This window comes from Lynx rufus, unplaced genomic scaffold, assembly GCF_022079265.1.
Source record: "Lynx rufus isolate CCGP_SWC_20201006 ecotype Redwood Valley unplaced genomic scaffold, mLynRuf1.p SCAF_3, whole genome shotgun sequence".
Lineage (NCBI taxonomy): Eukaryota > Metazoa > Chordata > Mammalia > Carnivora > Felidae > Lynx > Lynx rufus.
In genome coordinates this window covers 177714681-177728312 of record NW_025814845.1, presented here as the reverse complement: position 1 = coordinate 177728312, position 13632 = coordinate 177714681, and the positions used below count along the sequence as shown (strand labels likewise).

The window sequence follows — 13632 nt, the reverse complement described above, 5'->3', positions numbered from 1 at the left end:
TTTACTTGTATATACGGAGGTTCTCAATGGTTCTACTTTAAAAGTTATTTATTTTGAAAGAGAGAGCATAAGCAGGGGAGGAGCAGAGAAAGGGAGAGAGAGAGAATCCCAAGCAAGCTCCATCCACACTGTCAGCACAGAGCTTGATGCAGGGCTCAAACACATAAGCCATGAAATCATGACCTGAGCCAAAACCAAGAGTCGGACACCCAGCTGACTGAGCCACCCAGGTTCCCCACAAACGGTTCTATTTTAAAGGAGAAAATATAAAAAGTATATTTAATAGAAATGGAAGGCATATTCCTTCAAGGACATAAGCCTTTGTAACAACTTCATGACCCCCCCCCCTCATTCTCACAGTGGTGGGAATGTGGCCTGTACTCTAGAGTATGGGGTAAAGTGTAAGGTAGAGTGACTCTCCACGGACAGAGTTTTAAGTGGATCATAGATTTTATCCCAGAGAAGGCACCTGGACACAGGCACTTTCACCTCTTTCCCAGGTGCACAGAGCAGGTAAGAGACAATGTGTGGCCTCATTTGAAAGAACCGTAAGAGACGCTAGAAGAGAGTGTGAACTCCAGGCCCAAAGTGAAGAGGAACATTTTTGAATTGGCTGAAGATATAGAGACATTTTTGGCCATGAAATGAGGATGTTATTATGATGCTTCGCAAGGATGCTGAAGCGTGCTGCATGGTGATGTCAGCTTATGTTTTCACATGGAACAAATTCCTTGTGTGACATAGAAACAACCTTAGCCTCTACTGGCTGGACACACCCAGACCTCTCTAAAACAAGTCATGGGTGGCTTGGGATCTTCGTGCTTCTGACAGCATCCTGGCCCTACTGGACAGACAGGGAGAATTGTCAGTTTCTAAAACCATATACACTGTTGCGTTTGTGCAAACTATAATTTTTTAATACTTGCTCAGATTATTGTGTAAGCTCTTTGCAATTTATCAAGATACTTTTTTCTTTATAATTATTCTTGGGTTGTAATAATTTTCAATGAAGGGAAATAATGAACATAATAATCCAAGAGACAGGTACAATTAGTTTTGGAGAATATATATGACAAATCTTTTGGTTAGTTTATCATCAAACTTAATTGTGTTCCTTTAATAAATATTTATGGATTAATGCTAAATGTTTAGTGAAAGTGAGTTTGACACAAGTTTGACAAGATTGATTTAAAAAAAAAATCCTAATGTACATGTGTATTATTAGATGCAAACCACAAAACTGTATTTTTTTTCCTAAGTGGGTGTATGTCTATCAAAATGAACTATTGGAAAAAGCACATGTAGAAAAACGCTTTAGGAGTGCCTGAGTGGCTCAGTCAGTTAAGCATCTGACTTTGGCTTAGGTCATGGTCTTACAGCTCATGAGTTTGAGCCCCGTGTCCTGCTCTGTGCTGACAGCTCAGGGCGTGGAGCCTGCTTTGGATTCTGTCTCCCTTTCTCTCTGCCCCTCCCCTGCTCACACTCTGTCTCTCTCTCTCTCAAAAATAAATAAACTTTAAAAAATTTTTTTAAATACTTTAAAACTTAATTAGAAATCTTGAATATATTGTTTTTACTGCTTTGACATACATGTGATAACTCTAATAAGCCACAGGCAACGTTGTTAAATACAGATTTTAGAGGATTGATTTTCACAGACAAAGTGCTCCTACATTTATCACACTAAGTGCATATGTGTGAATACTTCTGAAGTGCTTTAAAGACATTCATTCCCTCTATCTATGTATTAATTATGAGTTTGCCATTCTAATGATGCTATTCCTTCCTAAAAATGGAAAGAATCAAACTTTACTTGCACTCACAATGTGACAAATGATAAATGTGGGTGCTGAACTAATGATGCTTGCTACTCAAGTTACAAAGAGTAAAACATTCTTTGCACAGGATAGATCTGGCTTTGCACAGCTGAGGGGTTGTTGGACTACATGAGAGTCCTTGAGCAACCCCGTAAAAGAAGTTGAGGTTCAGAGTTCATGAAGACACCTGGGAGTTGGCCAGTCATAGCCAGTGGGTATTATTTAGTCCTAGTACCTGGGAAGAAAGTTGATCTTCACAATCACTTCTATTCCTTATTATTCCTTTTTTTTTTTTTAAGTTTATTTATTTTGAGAAAGAGACACAGAGAGAGAGTGGAGGAGGGGCAGAGAGTGAGGGAGAAACAGATTCCCAGTGTGGGGTTTGAACCCATAAACCTCGAGATCAGGAATTGGATACTTAACTGACTGAGTCACCCAGGCACCCCTGCTATTCTCTTTTCTTAAAAAAAATGTTGGGGTGCCCGAGTGGCTCAGTTAAACATCTGACATTGGCTCCGGTCATAATATCACAGTTTATGAGTTGGGGCCCTGCATCGGGCTCTATGCTGACAGCTCAGAGCCTGGAGCCTGCTTTGGATTCTGTGCCTCCCTCTCTCTCTGCCCTACTCCTCTCTCTCTCTCTCTCTCTCTCTCAAAAATAAACAAACATTAAAAATAAGTACATAATTCCTCCACCAGTAAAAATGTTCCAAATGTGTACATTTAATTCAGAGTTCAAAAGACTGATGAGTTGTTTGTTTGTTTTAATTATCACAGAGGGCAAAGTAAGGATGAGAGAGGACAATAAAGGGTGAAAATAATCCTAGTTAAAAATGAATACCGCATCAGCCACAATGGCTTTACATGGACTATCATCTCTAATTTTGAAAAATCCTTAGATCCAGAGGCTATAAAACTGAGGCTCACATGACTCGTAACTTGCACAGGGTCATCATGATTGTTAGTTCTGGAGCCTGACTCCTATGCTCATACTCTATTTTCAGCTTTCTAATGGCCTCTATACCATATTTGATTAGTGATCTAGCTCAGAGTAATAAGGAAACGTGTAAGGAACTGATGTATTTAGATTTACATGCAGAAAGGAGAAAGGGACAAATACTTTGGACCACTTCTGTGTGCCTGACACTATGTTAAATATTTAGGAAATTATCTCATTATTTATCTTTATACTCATATTTGGTAAAGCCTTCATGAGAATATAAGTTTTGAGATTTGTTTGGAGTCAGGCAACTGAAGGATGAAAAATAAATAAGAGTGATTAAAGATTTGGGAAGTAATCCTTCTAATAATAGAATAAAGCATGAAGTCTTGTTTGTTTAGAGAAGAGAACGTTAAGGAGAAAATTACTGTTAAGAGTGTCTAGATCTCTAAAAAGGCATTTATAAATGTATGTGAATAGGGTCTTGTTGTTTCCTCAGGCCAATGGAAACAGGGCAAGACAAAATTGTATGAAGGGGGGATTATGCCACTCATGAGGAGAAGCTTGCTAAGAATTAGCGTACTAATATTTATTGAGCGCCTACTGTCTACTAGAAAACCAGAAGCCCAGAGGCAGAGATAGAGATAGAGATAAACAAGTTATTTTAGGAAAGAACTTACATCAATTCCCATTCCATTCTGCTCCAGTGTTTTCCTGAGGGAAATAAATATAAATTTATAAATATATGTGTATATAAAGTGAATCCTGTGTTCCAATCTGTGAGTTATGTAGGGCTGTCTCTATTTTTAAAGGGGGATCTGAAACTCAGAAAGTTTCAGTCTTCCTAATTTCATACAGCAAGTCAGTGTGAGTCAAGACAGGCAGTGGAACTCTCCGAGGATGGAAAAGACACAAAATCTGGAGTCAGAGAATCTGAGTTGTGGTGTGTACTTGGTCACTTTTCATCATGTGATTCTGAGAAAAATAATTCCACAAATTTCCAATGCTTTATATTTAAAAGAAAAATAAGAGTACACACGGGGGCGCCTGGTGGCTCAACTGGTTAAGCTTCCAACTTCGGCTCAGGTCATGATCTCGGGATTTGTGAGTTCGAGCCCCATATCAGGCTCTGTGCTGACAGTGTGGAGCCCGCTTCAGATTCTATGTCTCCCTCTCTCTCTCTCTGTCCTTCCCCCGCTAGTGCTGTGTGTGTGTGTGTGTGTGTGTGTGTGTCTGTCGCTCAAAAATAAATAAACTTAAAAAAAATAAGAGCACACAAAAAGATTATTGGGAACAGTAAATGGGCATAGTTTCAGTGGAAGTATTTTCAATATGAATATAGTAAGTCTTCAAAGGATTTATGAAATTATGGACTTCCTTCTTGCCATGTAGTTGAAGGTTACATTAAAGGAATCTAAATGCTCATTTTTAAAATCACTCATGTTTTTCTATAAACTTCTGACACTTGCTTTTCTGCCCACATGTTTTTACTTGAATGTTTCTCATCTTTAAATTCATATGCAGTCTTTTTGTCTTGCTATTTCATATTTCTCTAATAGTCCATGATTTGCATTACTTCTGAGAGATTTTAGTTATCTATCCAGTAAGAAAAGAAATCGTAGCTATCTCATCATACTTCTTCAGGTTATCAGCTACCCACTATCTCTGGGGATACTAAAAAGATGGCCGTTGTGATATCTAGTTATCTGTCAGTCTTTATAAAAGTTAGAGCCAACTGAAACAGAAGCCAGCAATGAAAACTACTTACAATGTCAGAGACGTACAGGGTGACTCTTAAGGCTAAAAAGTTTAATGTTTCTTGTACCTTTCTATATGTTATTCATTTATCATATTGAAATTGGATTTGTTCGCATAATTCCCATTACGGGAAATCTCTAGAAATTTGTAAGCTGCACGTAGACCCAATAATCAGATTGATGTAATCACTAGTCACAGAAAAAAAAAAAATGCTTAGGTCATAAATAACAAGAGAATCCACTTATTGTAAATAAAGTAGAAGGGAGACATTACAGAGCAATTTCAACCAAGCAAGATAATTAAACTCAGAGATACTGTTTCCTGTTTCTCTGGTATAAACAACAAAGCGGCTCCACTGGCCTCTGCACAACCTGGATGTCCTAAGGCCACATCCCTCTCCTTTCCTTCCACTTTCCCTAAAGAGAATTCTGGGTCATAAAGGAATGAGAATTGGTATAACTTCTTTCCTGAAAGGACTTGAGCTTCCTCTGCGTTGATATTTGTGTCATCTTATTATAAGACGAGCTAACATCTATTATTAATTGATGCACTAATTAAAGCCATATTTGCAGTTTCCATTAGCTTATTCCCTAAATTCTCCAGAGTTGGCTGTCTGGTTTTAATCAAAACCAAATGGTAGTCCAAGTTCCCAGCCTGAAGCAGCTAGGAGGAAGTCATTCAGTGGAGGCACAAGAAAGCAGAAAAGATAAACAGATGATAGTTCACAAAATTTGTGTCGGACAAAGGGTGCAGATACCGTGAGCTGCTCTGGAGATGTGATTCAGGGACTCTGTCATGCTGGATGGAAGAACTTGCAAGTACTTAATGTCAGCAAGACTGTAATGGGATCAAGATGGAGTCTGTCTCCTGCTCTCCCAGCCCTGCGCTTGTGTAACTGGAGGATTCTGACTGGAGGTAAAGCTGCATGTGCCATGACAGAAACTACTTTAATTCTGTGAAGGATTCCTGGGATTGGAGAGGTTTGAAGGCAACGTTCTATCTCCTGGCTTCTCGGGATTATCCTCACAGATCTTGTCAGGTACAGTATGCAGGGCTGTAGCATTTTAACTTGTAAGTAGGGTTAAAAAAAAAAAAAGAAAAGAAAAAAGTTTTGCGTTTAGGGGATTACCGTTTTTAAAACACCTAATTTCATCTTGCTCTCCTAAGAGATCATTTGAGAGGAGAACGGCAAAGGTATTTGGATTAAGTTGTGCACATGCATTTAATATAGTGGAAATGCTGTAGAGGAAGGAAAAAACTGTTTTCTTTCCTTTTTTTTTTTTTTTTTTTTTTTATTCATCAGCAGTGTGGGATAGAGAAAGCTCTACGACTTTATGACTCTCCAGCTAATCACCTCAAGAGCTTTGACAAACTCACTTCAGTTCTGTGTAAAATCAGAACTCCTAAAACGCCCAGGCGGGCTGTGCTCGGCCCCCCTCCCTCTGCTTCGTGCACTCTTTCTCACATGCACTGCTCAGAGGCAGGAAATGCTTCCCAGGCAATCTGGGCCTGCTTGTGGAGGCCCCTTTCGCAAAACATCAGTCTGAATTTAGTGGACAGAAGTCACTAGGAACGCCTTGACAGACTCCTGCTTTAACTGAGGCTCCCTCCAGCTGCAGAGGGTGTTTTTGTTAGAATCACACACTGCGTAAAACTGCTTAGAATAGAGCCATGATCTCAACCACGAAAACGTGAACTTATATTTTGGAGGAACTAACGGGGACGGACTTCTTGCCTAGCCTGAGCGTTGAACAATGTCATGCCTGGGCGTTTCAGCTCCTCGTTGTCTAGGTAAGACGCTGTGGACTCTCTGTCTTTGTATGTCGAGGCAATCTTTGAAGAGGCAGAAAGTTTGACAGAAAGGCTAGCATCTTGCACTGAGTGGTGATTTCCTAAGTTGTGGAGCTCAGCTGTGAAGTTAGAAGTGGAAAATGTTTAGTGAGGAGGAACTGTGAGTCAAATTGTTTTAGCACAATGTCAATTCTAAAACAGGCTCCACAGAGATTTTACTCTTTTCCTCCATGAACGAAGAGTTTATTTTAATCCCTTTTTCTCTTAACTTCTTGATGAATAAGACCAGGTTTCCTGTTAGATGGCACAATGCAAAACAAATACATATTCTCACACTTAAGTGTGAGGGGTAAACGATTTCTTTTTATCTTCCCCTCTTTTGCCAACAGGGAGAGTAGATAGCACCAGAGTAACTTTTCTTGATGATGTATCTCCAGAGAATATTCTGTGGCATGTAAACATATTAAGATTAGACTCCTCAGTAGTTCCCCAAACCGGTTTCAACCACAGCTCAAGCTGTTAGCGTACAACTTAAATGTTTCATTAAGAAACAGGTAAACACACGAAACTTCAAAAATTATTTCTATCCTAAATAGTATTTAATCTGACTTTCAAACACTTTAAATGTTAGAGTTGGGCTTAGTTTATAAGGGCTTTCCTAGATTCACTGCCTAGGTCATATTTGTGTGAATATTTGTGAATAATTAAAATAAATCTGAATGACAATGACATTCGCTATTATCATTTTAAGGCAGCTGGAAGTCACTACAGTCATATGAAAAACCAAGCATGTATTCATGTATTCATAATTCATATAATCATAAAATTAGATTTCTGTGGGGCTGTGGTCTCTTTAAGGTATCTTAAATGTTTAAGCCTGTACTATATGAAGTAAGAAATCTAGCAATGACTGAAATAAAATGGACTTGCAATGCATAGCATCCTGTTACATTTATATTTCCGAAGATTGAAAAATGAAAATAATGATTTTAAAGAAACAATGTGGGATGGCATGTGAAGGGAATAAATATTCAGGCGTATCTCCAAATCAATTAAATGACCACCAAACGTAACAAATGAAAGATGAGAGCCATTTGACAGTTGGATCATAAGAAATCAAGTGTTTTAATTCTAAACTTTCACACAGTACAAGGTGACCATTTGTTGCATTAGCTAACTTACTGAATTCTATGCTAGAATGAATTATCTTGGTGAACTTTAACTATTCATTAACAAATTAAGATGTGTTATTACCTTTAAGTATTAAAAATATCTATTGTTAAGCATGTTAAAAATAAAATGCTGACTTACCTAAATTATGATTTCATGATTGTAATTGAAAAGAATTCATAATTCTTAATAATTCACAATTTGAATTCCTAACCCAAAAGAATTTCAAGGAAGGAAAGATCTCATAAGAGATCACTTCTTGAAGCACTGTCCTGAGGTTTCCACAAGGCAGCTGAGGAATGACATTCAAACATGACCTGTCCAAGGTCATACTGCGAGCTAGTGGAAGAGATAACAGAGGAACCCTGCTTCGTAATTCAGATATCTTTACACTACATCACCTTCTCAAGTAATAATAATTATGCAGAGTCAAGTATGAAATATGTCCAGTAGAAGGCTACTTTTAGACAGAATCTTATAGCACCTCTTTAAAAAATAAAAAAGTCCTAAAACTGCCACCCGGGAGGGGGAAAAAATCATGGCTTAAAAAAAAAAAGAATCAAATTCACTAAGTAATGAACTTCTCTCAAATGCAAAAGTTTTTATGCCTTTAACCCTTCAATGGAGTAACTTGTTGGTGACAATTTTGTTATATTTCCTATTTATGCTAAGAAAATCCATATGCTACTAATTATACTAATATTAAACTGATGTTTCTTAAAAGCATAGGGCTAGGAAGGAGTTGTCCGATTCATGTCCTCGTATTCAAATGGTATCATAACAAATCTATCCCAACCAGCAATGATCAGGGCTTTTATTCCCCACATCAGAACCGGTCTAAGGACCTCATGCACCCAGACATTCTTTCTTTTATCTAACCTAAATCTCTATTGCTGTAGCCTATTTCCAGTTTTATGGGTTTTTCCTCTGTGGAAACATGGAAAACCTAAATGGACATATGAAAACATAAGTGTACGTTTGTGGGCCAAATAAAGCCCACTTGCTTTCATCTTGCCTTGTATGGCTTATTTTCAATCCTTTAATTGGTTCATACGTCTCCTCTGAGCCTTCTACAAGGTCCTTTAGTTGTAGAATGTAGAATTTCTTACAGTATATAAATGAGTGTCTGAGCAGGGCAGTGTGAAATGAGAGAGTTGGCTACTTAAGCTGTATCATACTTCACATGTGACAGTATATGGTGCCATGCAAGCTGAACGCTGCACTCCCCAAGGCAAGAAACTTTCTTATAAAACTAATACATGTCATTTCTACTACATGCCGTTTCTTGGAGGGAATGTGTATCCTGATCCTTTCTTTTCCATTTTTATGAACCAGATCGAATTTCCTGACGTTATTACACTTAAAAGAAACGCCATTCAACACTTTTGGTGTCACCGTACTGCACATCACTGGAATGAGGCATAAATTCAGTAAAGCAGTAGCTTATACAACTGACTGCATGATTAGCAGGGAGCCTAGCAAAAAAGAATGCATCAGTTTATATTTTTCTTAAGGATATTATGATTTAAAAGGACGATTTTCCTGACCCCGTTTAAACCTGCCCACAGTGTCCACCTCACGACAAAGACCTTAGGTAAGCTTTCATCTCACTCATAGAGGATTGGGTCCTACTGGCTTTAAACAGGTTTAAATTGGGGACGTTTTAAATTAATCTTTTATTTTTCTCTTACGTGTTTCTGCTTGGCAAATGAATGGTGTATTATCTTACAAAGAGAATCTCTCTGTAGAAATCATTACAGTACAACAGGTTTCCGAAGAGATGACCTAGTCCTGGATCGGAGAATTTTACTATCAAAATAGTGAAATGTCAATGATTGTACATGAGAATTTAAAGAGGATGAGGGAAAAGTCAAAACCTCTGGATTTGAAGGAGTTGGCATGACTGTTGTACCTTCCTCCCCCATGTGAACAGTAAGCCCCATATGCCTACAACTTTAACCAAACAAGTTTACAAAGAAGTCCAACTCCAGACTGACTTTGGTGTGTTATAGGAATGCAACTTTTATTTCCATGGTTCCCTTTTGGCATTAAATTGGTAGTCAGTTCATAGAGTTTTGAGAAATAGATGGACTTAGTTTTTAGTTAAATTAAACGGAATAAAGGTAAAGTGTGGACCTTGAGACCACTTTTAAAAAGAGATTGTTGATTTTGATTCAGTAGAGTATAGAGTATATAAGTCAACTTGAATAAATAAGGACTCCTATGCAAAAAAAAAAGGGGGGGGGAGACAATTTAAACAGCATGCATATGATTGTTCTCATTAATTAAGATAGATGGGCAGAAAAAAACTGTTGTATTAGTTATATGTGTAAAAAATGTTTTGTATATGAATGAATTAACAAAGTATTTTAGCAATACAATTGAAGGAATTCAAAGGGAAAATAAGTTCTGTAACGGAAATGAGAGAGAAAGGAAGTAGGAAGATGAAAGCAAGTTTAGAAATTCAATTAATGTTTCTTTTTATTCTCAGCAATTAACAAAATACTTAACATATGGTGTCCATACCTATTTGTCAATAAATATTTGTGAATAAATAGGAAGGAACAAGGAAACAAAGGAAAGAAACACCAGTGATAAAGAATGGGAATTGTGGGACTTTTTTTTTTTTAATTTTCCAGACATCCTGTGATGATAGAATAATTTTTACAGGGGAGGAAAAATAAGAGGTTGTCAAGAATCATCAGAGCCTGAGGCCAAAGGTTAACAACATTCTCATAAGATGACATAACAAATTCATTAGAAACCAGAAGGAAGCTTGAGCATCCAGAAGTAGTTTAAAATGAAAAGTTACATGAAGCCAGTGACAGAGCACTAGTGCATTTTCCACTATTTAAATGGGGTGGAGAACTGAAAAGCTCATGGGCAGAGTCAGAAAACTGGCTCTAATTTGCATCTTTGCCACTTGATGTTCTGTGATTTGTAGCACATCCCATAACTACTTAGACTTTCTGCTGTTTATTAGTAAAATGTGGCAGAGAATGAAAACACTTATATCACTGGGTCATGTTGAGCATCACATGAGATTTTATATGGGCAAATTGTTTTGCACACAGTGCAAATCTTTGTTTAAAAGATTTAAATAAATCTTTGTTTAAAAAAGCATAGGGGCGCCTGGGTGGCGCAGTCGGTTAAGCGTCCGACTTCAGCCAGGTCACGATCTCGCGGTCCGTGAGTTCGAGCCCCGCGTCGGGCTCTGGGCTGATGGCTCGGAGCCTGGAGCCTGTTTCCGATTCTGTGTCTCCCTCTCTCTCTGCCCCTCCCCCGTTCATGCTCTGTCTCTCTCTGTCCCAAAAATAAATAAACGTTGGGGAAAAAAAAAAAAAAGCATAGGTCAACTAGTCAAGAAAGAAACACTCATGGTGTTTCACGTTTTGGCCAAGTTGCTCATCTGTATTGAAATAGCATGGAAATGTAAGGGATAGTTTTAGCTCATACTCAGCCATGGATTCTGCAGCTGAGGTCAATCAAAAATTAAGGAGTCGTCATCGTCATCATCATCATTAGTATCATCATTACGTCCCATAACATCTAGTGAGTTCTTGCAGTATGCAATGGGTTAAGTGTTCTACATATATCATTAGCTTAGTATTATTATTTTAGCTTAATTTTATTATTTAACCCTCAACAATTTTTCATTATTCCCATTACACAAGTGAGAAAACTGAAGAACACATTTAGGTAACTCAATCACCAAGAAAAAGAAATGGTTCTTTAACCATATTGCCTTCACAAAAAAATGGAGATAATAACTTCTGCCCACCGATAGGCATTTGACCTTGAGCTAGTGACTGAGGCCTGCCAAAATTCCTCCCTATAAAATTAGGGCAATGATAGCAACTACTTCCTAGAGTGTTTGTGCGTATTATTGCCAAGGGACATAGTGTAAGGACAGTACCTGACCCATAGTAAATGCTTAGGAAATGGGAGTCTTTTTTTTTTTACTGTTACTATTATAGTGACCATCAGAAGTTTTCGATGCACCTGCTATTCTGTATCCAAAAAACATTTGATAATAAAAACAAGTTCAACTGTACATAGGTGACAAAATAAAATGAGAATTGTACATATTAAATACAGACGGGAAAGTTGACATCAGAGGCAGCAACCCCTGCCAGGATATGACGTAACAGAAGTAGCTAAATTCCCAATGATTTCATGTTCCTGATTTCCATGGAAATCGTACTTATTTGAATGAATGCCATCTCAGTCTCCTGTTGTCACCTAGCAATCTAAGCACCTGTGTCGATGTAGCCGTATCTCTTATTTACAGTGAGCGATTACTGTGTCTACCGTTAGAGGGTTCTTAGAAATGATAGCAAAGCTAAAAATAGAAAGTGGCCACTTAAAACAAAGACACATCTCACCATGCTGATGATAAAGCTTTATAATCCATGTCCCTTGGTGAACAGAAATGCTGTTTTGCCATTCAAAAAAAAAAAAATAGCAGCCAAGCTCTTGATATCAAATTTAACTCTAAGCTGTTTCCTATTGCATGAAAAATCGCAGCAGAAACAAGTTCAGAGCAAAGGCTCTCTTTTTTGGTTATAAGGGATTCTGTAGAAAAAAAAATATCAAAAACAAATGATTAATTATTCATTAATTTATTTGCAGAGACATCTAAGATATGGTATAGTTCTAGATGCTCAAAGGATTCTGCATATGATGGAACACTATCAATGAGAAAACTGTGTACTTTTGAAAAATAGGCAAATCTAAAGAGAATACATGTATCTAGAAATACTGCATCCATGATGCAGTATTATTCCCCATGATGTATTATTTTTTAAATTTTATTTAAATCTAAGTTAGTTGCCATATAATGTAATAATGGTTTCAGATGCAGAATTTAGTGATTCATCACTTACAAATAACACCCAGTGCTCATCCCAAGAAATGCCCTTCCTAATGCCCATCACCCATTTAGCCCATCCCCCCCCCCACCCAACAGCCCTCCAGCAACCCTCAGTTCTCTGTATTTAAGAGTCTCTTACGGTTTGCCTCCCTCTCTGTTTTTATCTTCCTAATTCTGGGATCATTTGGAAAGGTCTTAGTGATATCAGGAAAATATTATGAAGTATTCCATGATTTCCTCAAATTGCCTGTGGGTTACTTAAGAAAACATTAAGAGAATCAGCAGACCTGGCTGACCTGAGCTCTAAAGTGGTAGTAAGTCACACTCTGCCAGTATCTGGGCCCCTCCCTGCGAAAGAAAGAAAGAAAGAAAGAAAGAAAGAAAGAAAGAAAGAAAGAAAGAAAGAAAGAAAGAAAGAAAGAAAGAAAGAAAGAAAGAAAAAGAAAGAAGGAAGGAAGGAAGGAAGGAAGGAAGGAAGGAGAAAGAAAGAAAGAAAGAAAGAAAAGGAAGAAAGAAAGAAAAGAAAGAAAGAAAGAAAGAAAGAAAGAAAGAAAGAAAGAAAGAAAGAAAGAAAGAAAGAAAGAAAAAGAAAGGGGAAGGGGAAGGGGAAGGAAGGAAGGAAGGAAGGAAAGGAAAGGAAGGAAAGAAATGACTGAGGCTGCATTATATAGCAGGAACCTGAAGGTAAAAATAGGGCACCACAGGAATAATAATTTATAGTTTTAGAAATCTGCTTTTTTTTTTTTTTTTAATGATGGACTGACTTCTAGTGAATTGACAGAGTTAATTTTCACATTTACTTAACTCCTGGAATCTTTGGCCCCCGAAAGCTAAGAATAAGAAAAAATTTTCCAAGCTCACGAAAACTGAGATACACATGAAAAATAGGTCAATGTTAAAAGAATATTTTTAAATTGGGTACCTGCTTCTTCAGTTTTCTTCTAAAGCCCAAAACTGATGGAAGCTTGGATGTGTCTTTCGGAAAAAGGAATGTACCACTTATTCCGCTGGCGTGGTTCATGATAGGCGGTTTATTTTATAATATACTATTTTTTATGATATCTAGACAGCCTAAATGCATGGTAGCTATCTCATATATAATATTTTAGGCTTCATGAAGCAATTTACCAATAAAGAGTTTCAATACGAGTTTGTTTTCCACAAACAGCTAAGAGGCATAATGAGTAAATTCCAACATCTGACAAAATATGTGGAAGTAGATGGATAATGATTTTGTGAAGAATTGGGACACAGATTGCTACTCAAGAAAGAAAATCTGCATC

General features: G+C 37.5%; 1 protein-coding gene across 1 annotated transcript in view; it reads right to left on the bottom strand.

The window, feature by feature from the left end:
• CUNH8orf48 (chromosome unknown C8orf48 homolog) overlaps positions 1-13370 on the bottom strand; it is a 65050-nt gene extending 51680 nt beyond the window's left edge. Inside the window, exons 1-3 of the mRNA XM_047092333.1 lie at positions 13272-13370; positions 8356-8422; positions 6234-6425 (exon numbers count right to left, since the gene is read on the bottom strand). Of these exons, the coding sequence (XP_046948289.1) occupies positions 6234-6425; positions 8356-8422; positions 13272-13370 (358 nt within the window). The remainder of the gene's footprint in view (positions 1-6233; positions 6426-8355; positions 8423-13271) is intronic.
• Between the last annotated feature and the right edge of the window lie 262 nt (positions 13371-13632).